At 41.5% G+C, this 16582-nt stretch overlaps 1 protein-coding gene across 1 annotated transcript in view; it reads right to left on the bottom strand.

The window, feature by feature from the left end:
• The window catches only part of Epsti1 (epithelial stromal interaction 1), a 104530-nt gene that overhangs the window by 67410 nt on the left and 20538 nt on the right, over positions 1 to 16582 (bottom strand). Inside the window, exons 2-5 of the mRNA XM_008854678.3 lie at positions 15216 to 15274; positions 13241 to 13324; positions 8737 to 8810; positions 7937 to 8014 (exon numbers count right to left, since the gene is read on the bottom strand). Coding sequence (XP_008852900.1) covers positions 7937 to 8014; positions 8737 to 8810; positions 13241 to 13324; positions 15216 to 15274 — 295 coding nt within the window. The remainder of the gene's footprint in view (positions 1 to 7936; positions 8015 to 8736; positions 8811 to 13240; positions 13325 to 15215; positions 15275 to 16582) is intronic.

The following is a 16582-nucleotide window of genomic DNA, read 5'->3' as shown; positions in this document are numbered from 1 at the left end:
AGTTAATAAGCCAACTCAACTCCCTTCTGACTTAGATACTTAAAGCTATTGAGAGACTGAAGAGCTTATGTCTGAAAAAAAAGCCATCCACTTGAATAGAAAAGAGGGTGTTTTTCTTAATTAGCTGTTTAGAGAGTCTACAGAGAAGTGACTTCATATTTGATATTACTGTCACCATAGCTCTGGCATATTTTAACCCAATTTAAATAATCCAAAACACTTGCTTTTTGCTCTCCATGACACCACTGTCATTTTTTAAATGTGCCTAAGAAAAAGAAGTAAAATTTTTTGACAAAAAAATTTAATAAGGAGTCAAACAAATTTTACAACACAGAAGATATGTGAAGTTTTAAATGATATAGGGGGATTTAAGCAGGCACAGGAAGGGGAGGGAGAGGGAGAGGGAGAGGGAGAGAGAGAGAGAAAGAGAGAGAGAGAGAGAGAACAACTGGGTTTAATATAAAATTGCATTCACCCAGAGGAAGATCTGTGATAAAATAATAACGAAAACCATCATTTTTAAACTCTGATGGAAGTTTGGCTCCATCGTTCAAGAAAGGGGGAAAAAACTATATTGTACATTTCCATCAAAGTCTTTATTCTTTTCCATTTTGACAGGCAAAATAGATGTTTGGGGTTTTGGGGGGGTGTTTCTTTATATTTTATTTTTTATTTTTTTATTTTTTGTGTATGAATGCATTACCTGCATGTTTGTAAGTACACACATGTCATGCAATGCCCATGGAGATCAGAAGAGGGTGTTGGGTTCCCCTGGAACTGGAGTTACAGATGGTTGTTAGCCACCATGTGGTTACTGGGAATCGAACCCAGCTCCTCTGCAAGAGCAGTCCATGATCTTAACCACTGAGCCATCTCTCTAGTCCCAGGTGTTTTGTTCTTTAAAAAATACTATAGGAAGTTTTCTAGAGTCAAAGAGAATCAATTACACAGCAAGAAATTGGACTCTTAATGGAATAGAATTCTAGGAAGGAAATGAAAGGAGAATTTAAAACCGAGTAAGTATTCTAGTCTAGATAAAGTCCTGAATCATGAACCCAAATGTGCTGAATTGGGTGAGCGCTCTACAATTCTGGGTGAGGGTATCAAAAGGGTGGAAGGCAGAAAGTAAATAGAATGTACTGATTAAACTAAGGTCAGGAATCTCCTCAGAAAAAGGTGAGATAGTCACAGGGATCTAGGGACAAAGGCTAGGTTTTTTTTTAGCAAGGTCAGAAATTGAGAAAACCAGGTTTAATCTCTTCACTAATAGACTCCAACTTTCAGCCCTCGGGAGGCAGAGATCAAGGCCAGCTTTGTCTACATAGTGAGTTCTAAGTGGGCTGGGACTAGGGAAACCCTGTTAAAAATGACTCCCAAAACAAAACAAACAAACAAAAAAACAAATAAATTCCAAGTCACTCCATAACATTCTGGCCTCTGAGGGTATTGCACACATATGGTGCACATACATGCAGGTAAAACATTCATACACATAAAATAAAATTAAAAAAATGAGGGGCCATGAAGATGGCTCCATCCATAAGTGCCTGCCATACAAGAATGAGGACCTGACTTTTGGACGCTTTGGACACAGTAGCTAAATTTACCCAGTAACAGTCTATTAATCCCTCAGCAGAAACGAATGAACAAGTATCTTGAAAAATACTGGCATATTTGAGGAACTGCATCCAATAGCTGCCAATGGAGGCACCAATTTTTTTTTAAATCTTTTTGAAACAGGGTCTCCCTGTAGTCCCAGCTGACCTAGAACTCACTTTGTAGACCAGGCTGGCCTTGAATTTACAAGAGATCTACCTGCCTCTGCCTCCCAAGTGCTGGGATTAAAGGTGTGTGCCACCATGCCCAGCCATGGCACCAATTTTTATATCAATATAGTCACATTTAGTCAGAATTTTTTTTTCTATTTAATGGTGAGTTAAAGTCTCACCCAAACATATTTGCACAAATACAAATGCAGAATGCATCATATCTAAGAACAGGAGATCGTGAGGAAGAAAATGTGAAACCAGTTTCAGGACACTATTGCTAGCTACTGCAGATGTAATCCAGGAAAGATCAGCTATGGCTCAAGCTGGTGTCAGACCCCGATGTCATCTATGTGATGCTGTTTTTGTAGCCACTCAGGACAAATTTAAGAGTTGTGGGGCCATGGAGGCTTCCATTCCGATCAAAAAGGAAAGTCTGAGAGGCCGATCCAGGTGCACCAGAGTCAGAGTCACTGTGGGTAGCCCTCAAGGGGGGCAATGCATGAAGTTATGAGAGTAAGCTGAAATGTAGTGGCGTGCCAAGGATCAGGAAAAATCTGCTGAGGAAAGCTGGTGATAGTTAAGTAGAGTCAGCCTGGAGAGAGACCATGTGGGCTGCAGGCAGCAAGGCTGTAGGGGTGGACTACTCAAGTCCAACGGAGCTCACATCATGACATTGCATGGCCCAGATGCTGCATGGAGCCATGGGATCTAATGTCTACCCTCCTGGGTTTCTCTCTCAGTTTGGTCCAATTCTCCTTTTTGGAATGGGAATGTTTATTCTATGCCATTGAATCCTGGAAATAAATAACCTGGTTTTTATGCTACAGAGACAGCTGTTTGCCTTTGCTCTTTGAGGAGACTTTGATCTTAGACTTTTGAGCAATGTTGGAATTGTTAAACTATGAGGACTCTTAAGAGACAGAATGAATACATTTTCCAATCTGAGATGGACATGAGCCTTCTAACAGCCAGGGGCAAAATATCATTTGGATATGAAGTATCCCCACAAAACATTCATGTATTAAAAGCTTGGTTCCCTAATGCAAGCAATAGTTACTGCTGGGTCTTGAGGGAAGTGACAACATCTTGAAGGCTGTTTTCATGAATGGATTAATCCACTGATGGATTTCAAATTTGACTCCAGGACCAATCAGACTATAGTATGTCTACAGTCCCAGTTGGGAGATGACAGAAGGATCAAAGACAACTTCAAGGTCATCTTCAGCCACACAGAAAGTTCTAGGCTTCATAATACCTTTTCTCAAAAGAACAAAAAGTTTTAGAAGTTTTAAATAAGGAGATGGTAGAATTATAGAAGGTGGGGCCTAGTTGGTGACAGTGAGTCCACATGAATATGACTTTGAAGGATCTTGACCCCTTTCCATTACTTCACTTCCTGGCTACCATGCTATATGAAGCTTTCCTCCACCATGCCTTTCCACCATGAATTACTGTCTACTGCAGGCCCAGAAACACAGAGCCAAGGGACCATGGACTAAACATCCTGAATTGATGTGCTATATACATCATTCTTTGCTTTAAGTTGTTTTGTCAGCAGTGTGAAACACACCTGTTAGTTATGGACAAAACCAAGAGAAAGCACTTGCATCTGATACCTTGCCTTCCTTTTTAATGACTCTGTTGCTCTAATATTTTTAATGCACTGTCTCTCCATAATAGGGGGAGAAATGCCTAACTACAAATCCATTTGAGTTGTAGTAGTTTCCTAGGGCTAACAAACTTCCACAAACAGCAGCTTAAACAACATAGGTTTATCTCACAGTTGCAGAGGTCAACTATCTGAAGGGTCTCAGTGAGCTAAAATCAAGGAGTCAGAGGGGCTGTATTCCTTCTAGTTAACTATAGGTGAAAGTTTCCTTGCTTTTTCCAGATTCCTTGGCAAATGGCCCCTTCCATCTTTAAAGTCAGCCATGGCAGGCTGAATTTGTCTCCTGTTGTCATCCCTTCTGTCCTCTCTGCCTGCTTCTTCCAATTAAGGGCCCCTGTAATTACATTGGTTTCACTTTGCTATTACCAGACAGTCTCCCTATTTTAAGGCCAATTTGATTAGCACCCTTAATTATATTTGTGAATTTAATTCCTCTTTGCCATGTAAAAAATATTCTTAAGATTTTAAGGGCTAAAACTTGAAAATCTTGAGAGTGAAGGGGTTATTATCATGCTGAGCACATGAATTATAGTCTAGCGTGGAATAAAGCCTCAAATACAAGATGCCAGGTATAAAATTGTACCTTCCTTGGCCCTGTAAGGTTTGGCTTTGAAATGTGGGTGGTAGGAGAGAGAAGGTAAGAGATTACCACTTCCATTTATTTCTAAGCAGTGGGTGCTAGTGACCATTTAACAACCTGCTCTGACAGAAGGGAGAACAGGACTGTTCAGGTTTAAATCTGAAGCGTACCCCACAGGCTCATGTTTTTAGTATTCAGTCCCTAGTTTATGATGCTATTTTGAGGGCTGTGGAACATTTAGCATGTGAGGCCTGGCTGGCAGAAGTGGATCACTAAGCGTGGACCTTTGAAAGCAATACCCACCTCTGGTTCTGCCTACAGTCTCTGCATCCTGTCTGTCACTACCTTGTGTTCCCACTGCCACAGACCAAGCTGCTCTGCTTTGCCCGTCCCAATATTCCAAATGGAAATCCCTCTGAAACCTTTCCTTCCTTAAGTTGTTTCTGTCAGATATCTTATCACAGGAGAAAATTAATAGGATACTGATTTGTAGCATTTGGTGGTTTCTGTAGTATAAACAAGCCCACTGTAGACAGTCTCAAGTTATGAACATGAAATGCCAGGTATAAGATCTTTGCTCCCCTCAGCCCTGAAAGGACTGACTCAGAAAAATCTGAACATTTATTAATCCATTCTCAAAAGCCAATGCAAGGTGTTCAAGCTCAGCACTGGAAGCTAAAATAATGGCATCAATATTCTCTAGTCTAGGGAATGTAAGTTTGACCAAAGCATTCCAATGTCCAGTCCAAATGCCCCTAGGATAACTCTCCTGGGTTCTGTTCACATAACTGAATGCTGAAGAGCTGGCCACCACTCTACCCTCCTATTTATTAAAAATCAATGAGCATGCAAAAAATTCATAAAGTTTACTCTCTCACACACACACAGCTGATGACCCTTCAGAATGAGACCCAGTGTCCCCTTTTAATCTCTCCTGAGAGGAGGAAAATTGGAGGGAGGTCAAAACCAATGTCTAAGTTAGATGCTCCTGGGTGGCAGTAGCTGCTTGTCCTAACCTTGTCTCAGACTTTGTGGGCAATAGCCATCTGCTAGGGGAGGAGGGCAGAGGGCTGCAAGCTGGTGTCTGTGTATTTGCTGTACATTTTAAAGAATAAGTGCTCCATAAGCATAGTCATTATCACTTCCCTAGGCCATTATCACACTGGCAATGTGGACTATGTCACTTCTAGATGGCTAACGTCCACTTTTCCATCTGACGCAAGCCACTAAACAGGCTTTTGTAAGTATGAAAAGCCACAGATTTACATTCGACAGAAGGGCTGGACCTGGTGACGGTGAAGGCCAATCAGCCAGAGAAATCAAGTCCTAGTCAGGGCAGGTGGCGCTGTCTTTCAGAAGAACATTTAAATTCCCAAATCTTTGTATTCATAGGAACCAACTCAGGGAACTTGGTAGGAAGCACTTTGCAGTAGGTCTAAGGTGGGTTCAGCAAATTCCAGGTGATGCTGATTCTGCTTAACCAAGGGCCACATTGTAAAGGGAAGGGCTATGGAACCGGCTCCGCTCTGCCTCTTTCCAGCAAATTTATGCCATAACCATTCTAATTATCAAGTCAGAGAAGCCAATCCAGTTAATGGTTCTGTATTTAAAGAGTGCTTTAGGTCTAGAGTTGTGGTATAACTTGGAAAGTAGAAATATTGCTTTTAATGAGTGTTAAAAAACAGAATTTCACCCACATATTTAAGAAGAGTGTGTGTTATTGGCCATGAAGAAATAAACTATAAAACAACTCACAACCCAGCCAATTGTGGTGGTTAAATGACTCCTAATAAATGACCTAGATGAGAGTCTGCAACACAATAATTCCTCAGGGTCCACAAGCCTTTAATCCAATTCCTGATGGTGCCTTCCTTAGTCCCACTTGAAAAGCAGGCAGACTATGTAAGCGGAGATCCTCCCTGTTCTAGTTTGTATCTCCATTGCTGTGACAAATATGCTGACCAATACCAACTTTGGGAGAAAAGGATTTATTCAACTTACATCTCCCCAGTCACAGCTGGTTTCTGAGAAAGCCCAAGGTAGGAACTCAGGGCAGGAACCTGGAGGCAGAAGCTAGAGCACAGGCCACGGAGGAACACCATTTACTGGCTTGCTCCTCTGGCCCTCATGCTACCTGCTTTCTTATACAATGTAAGCCCACCTGCCCAGGGGTGGCACCACCTACAGTGGGCTGGATCCTCCCACATCACTCAATAATCAAGAAAATGCCCCACAGACATGGCCATAGGCCAGTCCAATGGAGGAAATTCCCCACTTGAGGCTCCCTCAGTCCAGGAGTGTCAAGTTGACACTAAAGCTATCCAGCACACTACCCCTCCCCATCCACCACAGCTGCAGACTTGTTGGAGTAGAAGAAAAGAGATAGGTGAAGGACAAAAGTGTGGTGAAAAGTACAAAGAGAGAGAAAGAGGTAAATAAAAATAAATTTTTTCAATAAAGATCTGTGTAATAGTCATCCAATTGAATCAAAATTTGTAAATGAAGTTCCTATGCTTCTTATACATGCCCAACATTTTATCACAGTTCCTCATGTGCAAGTCCAGTCTTAACACTGCATATCTATGGCAATAGGATGCTATTGGACTTGGGAAACAAGGTGGTACTTTCAGTCTCATTTTACAGGAATAGTTCAGAGATTAGGGGCCTGCCCAAGGTCAGACAGCATGACAGATGCCTTCCAGTGGAAGACTAGATTGCTCACTGAAAGAAGAGAATTCCTGAGGGAAGGGGAAACTTGTATTCTACAAACTGTCAGTTTTGGGCTTCATTAACTGGTTAAAAATTGAAAAAAAAAACTATTGCTTAAAAACATCTACGGCTTGATTGGTGCTTTAGCTTAAAAGGAAAATGAGAGGTGGGGAAAAGAAAGGGAGGGAGGGAAGAGGCTAGAAAAGACAGGCAGCAGGCAAAAGAATTTTGTCTTCTGGTGGGTGGGTTACAGTGGGTGCAGATAGAGGAGGGGTTCTAAATATGACTAAGATGTATTATATGAAATTAGCAAAATTCAACTGAAAATATATTTTTTAAAAGAGAAAGCCAGGTGTGGTGATGCATGCCTTTAATCCCAGCACTTGGGAGGCAGAGGCAGGTGGATCTCTATGAGTTCAAGGCCAGCCTGGTCTACAAAGTGAGTTCCAGGGAGACCCTGACTCAGAAAGACAGCGAGAGAGTGAGAGTGAGAGAGTGAGAGAGAGAGAGAGAGAGAGAGAGAGAATTTTGTTTCCTGAATTGGCATCTACAGCAGGTGTCACACATGATGATCAGAATCATGAGCCAACTCCTTGACCCCCAAACCTCTGATACTTAAAGCTCCCTTTATTGTAGGAGTTTGTGTGAATGGAAGTAGGAGAAAGGGATCGGGATATACCACCTCCACATTGTTCCTTCGTCTTCAAATAAGTCTTTGTACAGATTTTCCCCCAAGCTCTAGACACTGTATCAAGACTCACTAGTACTGAAATGCCAAGGCATGCTCTTTCTTCTACAAGAGGGGCCTGTTTACCTTCATCACACTCACCCTGGAAAATCCAGCATTTGGATATGAATATGATAGTTCACCACTGATAACCACTGGCACTAGCTGCTTTACCATCTGACCAAATAGACAGCTAATATTTTGATCACTTGCCCAAAAGGTGAAACAGGGTGGTAACTCGGACCCCAAGCTCTGAGGCTAGTCTGTTGGATATGAATCCTCTTATTCTAATTATGGCTGTGGGCCCTTGGGCACCTTATCGTCCCTCTCTGGGTCACTTCCTCATTAGCACAATTGGATAATACCCACCTCATCAGATTACAGCTCAGATTAAATGAGTTAGCACATGGACAGGGTCTAGAAGAGAACCTGGCACCCTGCCCTCAGTAAACATCAGCTAATCATCCTCTCCACCTGCTTACCTTCTCTCTCTGAATTGCCTTCATTCGCTGGAGTTCAGCTTCTTCAGCTTCCTTCCTGATTTGTATAGATTCAGCTCTCTTTAGTTAAATTGTATTGAGATTACAGAGGGAAAAAAACAGTTACCATTTTTCAGTCTGAACTTCTGGAACACAAAATTATGATGAAAGGCAAATTACAGTATTGTTGTGTTATACCTCACCGTGATTATAGGTTGTTACTTCAAGCCACTTAGATTGCAGAGAAAGGCCAGTCTGCATCTCCTGCCTGAGAAATGTTTCTGTGTTTCTTCATGTACTTTGTGTGTGTGTGTGTGTGTGTGTCCATCTCTTCCTCTCCCCTCCCCCTCAGGTATGTGCACACACATACACACATGCAGGAGGAAAAGGCAGATAATTTTTCCTGATTAGAAAGTTCATAATGCTCATTGTAGAAATCACTGGGTATCTGAAATCATTTTTTGTACGTCTTTCATGACTGGCTTGGGGTAAACAAAATCAGATTCTTGGAACTAAAATGCAGTAGACATAAACTATGGTTAACATATAGTTAACTTAAATAGGAAGAATAAACTTCCCTTAATCCAAGGGCAAGCTTATACACATGTGGCTTGGGTGAGAAGTCTAGATATTTTCCTCCTCTCATTTCTTACTTCTAACTTCTTTAATTCTGAGAGTCATATTTTGCAATTCATTTGAAGGTTTTATGTTTTGGTAAAGTCACCATGTTCTTTCATGGTTACATGAAAATGTTGGTACTGAAATCCTTTGCCAAAATTAAACTAGGAAGAATGGATTCTGACCTTTTGCTGGTATTTAGATCGCATCAGTTGGAGTTGTTGTTTCTGTCTGACTTCAGACTCAGACTGGCTTCCACCTAATGGAGAGAAAAAAAAAAGCTATGAAGGTAAAACATGAGTATTAAGCTAAAATGCCACCAAGTATTAATTAATGCATAAGTCTGCAGCATGAGTTTCTACCCTTGATCTTAGCCGAAAGGCCGAGAAGCATTAGCATGAGTTTCTTTAACATTTTTTTCATACCCCTGGACATAGGAACACAGTTATCTTCAAAAGACCTCAAAGAATGGCACTTGCTTGATAGAGAAAAGCTGGCCAAAAAGATAAAGGCCACGTGTTTTAGAAGGGCAATAACACTAAGGGTTTTCTATCTGTAGGCATTAACGTTTTCATTTAAACTGAAATCATAACTGAAGGGCCATGCTAAGCAGTAAGAACTACTGTCTGTGCTGGAAATTCTAGAACATTCCTCCTGCTTAAGTATGACCATTCCTTACCCCAATAAAGATAATGCCCAATGATGTTTCAGATGCTTTTCTTCTCCCACTTCCACTGCCCTGTGGTGGCTCCCGACACCACAGAAGTATGAACTCTTCATAACCCAGGCTTTTAAAGTGTAACAAAAACATTCTAGGCTGTAACTGATTGGTAATCCATAGTATTTACTGTCTTTCTTTAGGTATTCAAGAAAAAAAAAACAGTAAGACTGTTTGCTTGTTCTCTGTTTTAAAATAAAATTATCTGGGCCAGAAATCTTCACAGCTTGACAATCATCTAAGAATCCTCACTTAGGGATTTCTCCTTGTTTGAGCAAACTTGGTGTTCACTCCAGAAAGATTCCTTTGAAATTATATTCTCTGGTTATTTGGACACTAAATCTGTCAAATTGCTTTAAGATTCACAGAAGATGCATGAAGAAAACTCATATTCACTCTAGTTCTCATACTGAGCTGATTAAGACACTGAAGAGAGTTTTCTTTCCAGCTCCAAAAGATATATAATGCCTGTTTGGTTTGAACCCTTCTGTCACTTAGGGGAGATGAAAAAGAAACAGGAATATTGAAACTTAAACTATGGCTGCAACTGCTCTTGTGTCTGCTACAGTCACTCCAATATTTTAAGAGATAGAGACACAGAGGAGAAATGAAGAGAAGAAATAAAGAAAGTCAAATGTCTAAATATTTACAAGTTTTGGTCAAAACTCCCTTCAAGATTTAATATATTTTAGCTGGGTGTGGTGAAAACGCCTTCAATCCCAGCAATCGGGAGGCAGAGGCAGGCGGATCTCTGTGAGTTCAAGGCCAGCCTGGTCTACGTAATGAGTTCCAGGCAGTTGGGGCTACAGGGAGACCCTGTCTCAAAAAGACCCCCCCAAAAAATTTTAATACATTTTAGAATTTTCTTTTTACATGATCCCTCCTTCAACAAACACACATACTTGACTATTTCTAAATACTTCATATAGTAGAAAGTTTAAAATTAGGACTGTGCTAATTTTCTACAAAGGCTGTAAAGCAACAGCTGCCAACTGCTCAAAATTCCAGAGTGAGGTCCTTGGCCCTCAGAGAAAGACCTAGGAGGAAGAATTAAGAACCAGTTTGAAGAATCTTCTCTAGCAATTACCCTTGGCCTATAAAAAGAAGTTGAATAAGAGGAGAAATCTGAGGAAGGATATCTTCCAGAGTTCCATGTTTAGGAAAAGGAGTGTTCACTAAAATGATTGGGAGGTTTAATGAAAATTACCTGAAGACCTCACTTTACTTTCCTAGGCACATAAGAGATGCGAGAAAGTCGAAATCCAAAGGCACAAGACTGTGGTCAGATGAGTCCTTAGGAAGAAGTAACTGATGCTGGGCATGGAGCTACAAGCCTGGAATCTCAGCACTAAGGAGACGGAGGCAGGAAGTTTATGAGTTCGAGGCCAGCCAGGGCTATGAGAGCCTGTCTTTAAAAAGACCAGGAGAGGGGCTGAAGGGATGGTTTAGCAGTTAAGAGCACTGACTGCTCTTGCAGAGGTCTGGGGTTCAATTCCCAGCACCCACATGGCAGCTGCGAACCATCTGTAGCTCCAGTTCCAGAGGAATCCAATGCCCTCTTCTAACCTCTGTGGCATTGCATGACATGGGTATACTCACATACACGAAGGCAATACACTCATACACATAAAATAAAAATAATAAAATAAAAAGACCAGGAGGAAGAGGAGGAGAAGGAAGAAGCCACATCATAAATGGCCTGTCTTCCAGAATTTGGAAGAGAAAAGATTCACCAGTGTTGTCAGCACTTCCAGTGAGGCTCTCCTGAAAGAATACCAATCTAGCCATCCTGAAGTCATCCTGAAGGTACTTGTCTATGAGCACCACCTAGAAAACAATGGACCCTACAAAGACTTCTAGGAACCAACACTGAGGCTAAGAACTGCCAGCGGGAAGGTATCATCTTTATCAGGTAAATAAGGTGAGGGATGGAACAGAGGCCGGACACTGAAGAAATCAAAGAACCTCAAGTGTAGTGGTCAGGTGGTCACTGCGCTGGACATTTTACCCCCCCCCCATCTCCTCTTCCTCTCTAATCCTGGAGAAGTCAGAATCCAGGAGCAGAGCAATCAGTAGAGGACAGTCTTGCCACACCCTAACTCCCTTGCTAGCTTCCTCCCTAAATAGCCTGAGCTGATGCAGAAGGAAGCTTTACTTTCCATGAAAAGAGTTTGGCCAGTTCCTAGGTCTAAGCACTAATTACTAGAATGAAACTGTCTTAGACCTAGAATTAGCTAGCTAACTTTATAATCTGAGAAGACAAAAAATTAATTTCTCATTCAATCCAAAACCATGGGAAAGTCTAATCCCACACAGCCAGCTTGAAGGGATTTCTTAAAATGGATTGCTTTTGGCTGTGCCCAAAAGCTCAAATTTGGCTTATTCAGCATAAGGATGAGACTTGAGCTTCACTATTATGAAATACAGTGAAGTAAGTGACTGCTATAGTTCTAACACTTCCATTCTTTAAATGATTTCCTAATTAGTTTATTTTTCCTATGTTGACACATAAGCACAACTTCTTACCTCAAAGGAGATGAGAGATAGTTTATTCTGGAGTCAAATATGAGGAACTGTGGCTGAGGAACACAGATTCAGGTCACCCAAAATTCCATGTTCCAACATGGAAGCAGTTTCTTAAAGTTTTTATAGTAACAGAACAAAGCAAGCCATAAATCAAGATACTTCTTAAATACATTAGGAAACACTAAGTAGGCAGTTACAGCAAAAGAGAAATCTCAGCTATAGGCCTCAGATGCTATCTGATGATATTCAGCTTTTTGGTTGGTGGAAAGCTAGGGTTTTGTTAACACATCCCAAAAGGTTTTCATCTGTTAGTCACAGGGTGTTAGGTCTGAGACAGAGATCGGCAAAGAATAACTATTTAGGGGGCTTAAGATAGATCAAGATAAATTGTAATTAGGCTCTAGACCTGCAACATTCCAAATTCTCCCTAATCACTAAAGTTCTAATCAGCTGATCAGTCTTGCAGAGGTTCGGTTTAAAGATAAATGTTTTTGCCCCCAACCCTCCCCAGGAACTTTCTTTCACACCTATATCGCTAAGACACTGGAGAGATGGCTTAGCATTTGGGAGTACCGGCTGCTCTTGCAGAGGACCTGCATTCGATTCCCAGCACCCACCTGGTGGCTAAAAACTGTAAGTACTTCCAGTTCCAGGGGATCTGACATCCTCTTCTAGCTTCCCTGGGTACATGCAAGCAATACACTCATACACGTAAAATAATAAATAAAATATTTAAAAAGACTATCATGACAGTAAGTGGCCACTGCCTTAAAACACATTTGTATTAACTGGATCTAGAGAAGACCACTCAGCCTTTAAGTTCTAAGCTATGGCTGTAGAGAACAGAGAAGACAGGAAGCTACTGATTCTCTTTGGGTGGCATCCCCTCTGAAAGCCTAAAACCCCACAGAGGTGGCCCAAACAGTCCATCACGCTGGCAGCACCTGCTCTGGCAGTCCAAAGGTCTCCATCCCTAGCATGAAAACCCAAATGACATTTGTCTTTGTCCCCACCACTGCATGCCCAGCTTGCTCTCATCTTGCTTTCAGAATTAACTCTCCCTTCATTTCTGTCACATTAGCATTTAACTGCCATGATGAATATGCTGTGATAGCTCTTCCTCTCATCCTGACTAGTGCTATGACAGGGCATATGCAGCGCCCCAGGTAAGCTTTCTTCAGAGCTGATCATCTAAGAGGCTTTAAATTATTTGCCAATTAAGCCATCACTGTATTCCCACATAACTCTGGCGGCATGCATTTGCTACTTGTAGAAAACCAGCAACAATCTACCAGTACATTTCAATGTGTCAGTGTCAAATACAGGCCATCCCCAGCAACTCAAACAGGCTCTCAGTATGAAGGCAGATCCAGCAGATCTCAGTGGGTCCCAGCAGGATCTGTGCACGACTGTCTCCCTGTTCTGGCTGTTGGCTTGCCACTTACCCAGCTGCCGGGGCACCAAGTGAACTGGTTTGGCTCTGTTCTGTTTCTTCCACTCCTCCAGGTTTGCCAGCTCTTGCTCAGCAACTAAGCACATGAGAAATTGGAAATCATTCATTGTTAAAATTTAGAAAGAAACCTGGTCATTTCAAACATAGAAATGGCCACCAGTCAGCAATCAATGACTTTCCAGGATGAAAGGACAAAATGTCCTAGAAAAGATGGCACCTCCCAGCCCCACTTCCTAGAATCACACTCGCACTTCCTCTAAAAAAGGTCTGGAGAGATGACTCAGCAGTCAGGAGCCCTGGCTGCTCTTGCAGAGAACTCAGTTTCGGTTCCCATCACCCATATGGCAGCTCCATTCGTAACTTCAGTTCCAGGGGATCCGAACTGCCTTCTGACCTCCATTGCATTGCATGACACCAGTGCATTTGCATGCATGTAGGCAATACACTCATACACATAAAATAAAAATAACAAATAACTTGTTAAAAGAGTCTGCAGAGAAGATGCAAATTTGAACAACCTGAACTCCTACTAAAATAAAGAAATGCAGTTTTCCCTCTAATACTATCGTTCTTAAAGCCTCTTGCATTAATCCTAAGTTTCCTGTAGCAAATGTGTACAAAAACTAGAATATTCATATGTCAATAAGAATTTTTCACACACAAGTAAATATACATACCCAAATAATTCTGACACCTATATTTGCTTATGTTTTTCATGTTCCCCAAGCTTGATGCAACTCTGAGGAACTGGGTAGGGAGTGTGACTCTGTGGAGCACTCCTGCTCTGGGTCCTGGCCTGCTTCCTGGGAAGCCCCAAATCATTGCCCAAATATTTACCCTTTGAGACAGCAGGGGCTGCCTGGGAGACACAAATTTTGTTGCTCCGATGCATATCTTGATCTCCCAGTTAGACTGAACTGTCTCAAATGTCCATTGATAAGATTTAATTATTTTTTAAAAATCTGAAACATCTCAAAATTCAGGCAACACTGAGACTTAAATCCCTGCTAAGCATTTGAATAAAAAGTCTGTAGGATATCACAACCTTGAGCTGTGTTGGGCAATGTCTGTAGTTCCTAGAGTCAATGCAATGCTCTGCCATCTTCTACACTGACCCACTGTACCACCCAGGTACCTACTTGTCTAGTGAGGACCCTTTAGATAACTGCTTTCTTGCTGTGTCCTTATGTCCATCATCAGTCACTAAATATCCTACTAATGACCTAATATGGGAGAACATAGAATTTCATACCTAGTACCACAGCTTGATTTGAACAAGTCTCACGAAGTCCTTGTGAGCTAAATGAACTTTGTATTTCCTTTCAACTAAAGATAATGTTATAGCTTTAGAAGGTGCCATTTGTAATAATGCATCTCAATTAGACATGTTATCCATGTACAAGGAGCGCATGGGACACACACACACACACACACACACACACACACACTAAGATTTGGTCTCTGTCCTCCAGGTGATGATCTAGAAAAGTGAATTACACAGATAAAACCATGGAGGGTAAACTGACAGTTCCAAAACTATGGGAGTGTAAAACTAAAGGGAAAAAAAGCCATTAAGAAGGGATGGGATGTATCAAGAAAAGTACAAATTACTTCATGATCTATCTGATACATGGCTTGTCTATTTCAAAGATATTCATGGATCAGCCATCAGCCCGACATTACAAGGACAAGATCCAACCAACAACAATAGGTGTGAAGTTGTTTAAGCACAACAGAAATCCCAGACTTACAATCGTGCCATGAGTTTTGTTACTAATGTAGAGAAACAAGCTTAGAAGTACTAACAATAGAATGACTTTTAAAGTATAATTAAAACTGCTAAAGTTAAAGAAAAGACCTTGATGAGATTCTGTAAGTCTATATAAGAAAATAAAACTACTTCAAAACAAACCAATTATAAAGAAATCAAGAAGCATTCTGAATGTTAAGTGAATAAGTGTACATACTTCTCTGTATCTGTTGTCTTCGATTTTCATTTGGTGCTATCAAGGTATATGTGCCTGTGCTAGAACGAAAAGAAAAAGGTGTTTATTATCATGACAAGCTGCGAAGGGACAGAAGCCAGCAGACCGCCTTCCTTCTAATCGCCATCAGATAAGAATTGGCAAAGATAGCCTTCTTCAGAACTTGCTCTATATTCTAGTAACTTCTAATCTAGTTGAAAGAAAAATGGACAGGAAAGACAGATGATTGTGATTAAGGAAATATAAAGCTGTGTGTGGAGTGACACATTCTTGCTCTGCTCCAAAACCACTGGTTCTTTGTAGACTGCCCTTGTAGGACACTAGGTGGTGCCTGTGAATCAATCCCTTTAAGACTGATACTCTTCCTTGTAGACCCACTTTAGGAGAAAATAAAGCAGCAGGGTATCCATTGCATTTTTTTTGTTCCCACAAACAAGAGCTCTAGTCATCTGCCATGCAGTCACATCCTCTTTGTGATGTAGTTCAGTAACCCACTGGTCTCAGTTTGGTGATTTTAGGTTTTAACTCTTATAAGCCTGGGTCTACTGGGTTCCTCATTCACTGAGGACAAAGGTTGAACATAATCAGGAGCCCAGAGAAGCAAGGACATTTCAAACATGGGGATCCAGGAAGACGTTTTGTTTCTTTTATTTTGTGTGTGAGGTGTAGGATTGTGCACTTGTGCGTGTGGGTACACTTTCCTATATGTGGGGACTAGAGGTTGACATTGCATGTCTTCCTCTATTGCTCTCCACCTTACTTTTCAACCTATAGCTCTCTGTTTCAGCTAGACTAGCTAGTCATAGAGCTTCCAGGATTCACTTGCTTCTGTCCCCACCCCACCCCCTTATAGCACTGGGATTAAAGACACTCCCTGTTGGCTTTTTACTTGGCTTCTGGGGACCTAAACTCAGGTTCTCATGCTTCCGCAGCAAGCACTTTACCCACTGAGCCACCTCCCCAGCCTCTTTCTTGTAAGCAAAAACATTCCACATGGATACACCAGGAATACTGAGAAATAAGACAGGTAGAATACTGTGAGCTTTTGAGGGCAGAGGTGGGCTTGGCTGATATGCATTCCAGATCTGCAGCACAGTGTCTGGCATACTGTGGCTGCATGATGAAATGTGGACTAAGTAAAAGGCCACAGGTCCCAGCTCTAGATCTGCGACTCTAAGTCCATGCTGGGGGCAGCTCTTTTCTGAGTTGGTGTGTGTGGTCCCACCAGAACAGGATACTTCATAAGGCAGAAATACAGTACGTACAGCAACAGACTACAACATACATAACGGCGCAGTTGTGAAGAAAATGATGTGGATAAACGCAACCAGCTTCTAAGTGTAGGATTA

Source organism: Nannospalax galili, unplaced genomic scaffold (genome assembly GCF_000622305.1).
Source record: "Nannospalax galili isolate Female #2095 unplaced genomic scaffold, S.galili_v1.0 scaffold386, whole genome shotgun sequence".
NCBI classification, from domain to species: Eukaryota; Metazoa; Chordata; class Mammalia; order Rodentia; family Spalacidae; genus Nannospalax; species Nannospalax galili.
This window is presented reverse-complemented; position numbering and strand designations above follow the sequence as displayed.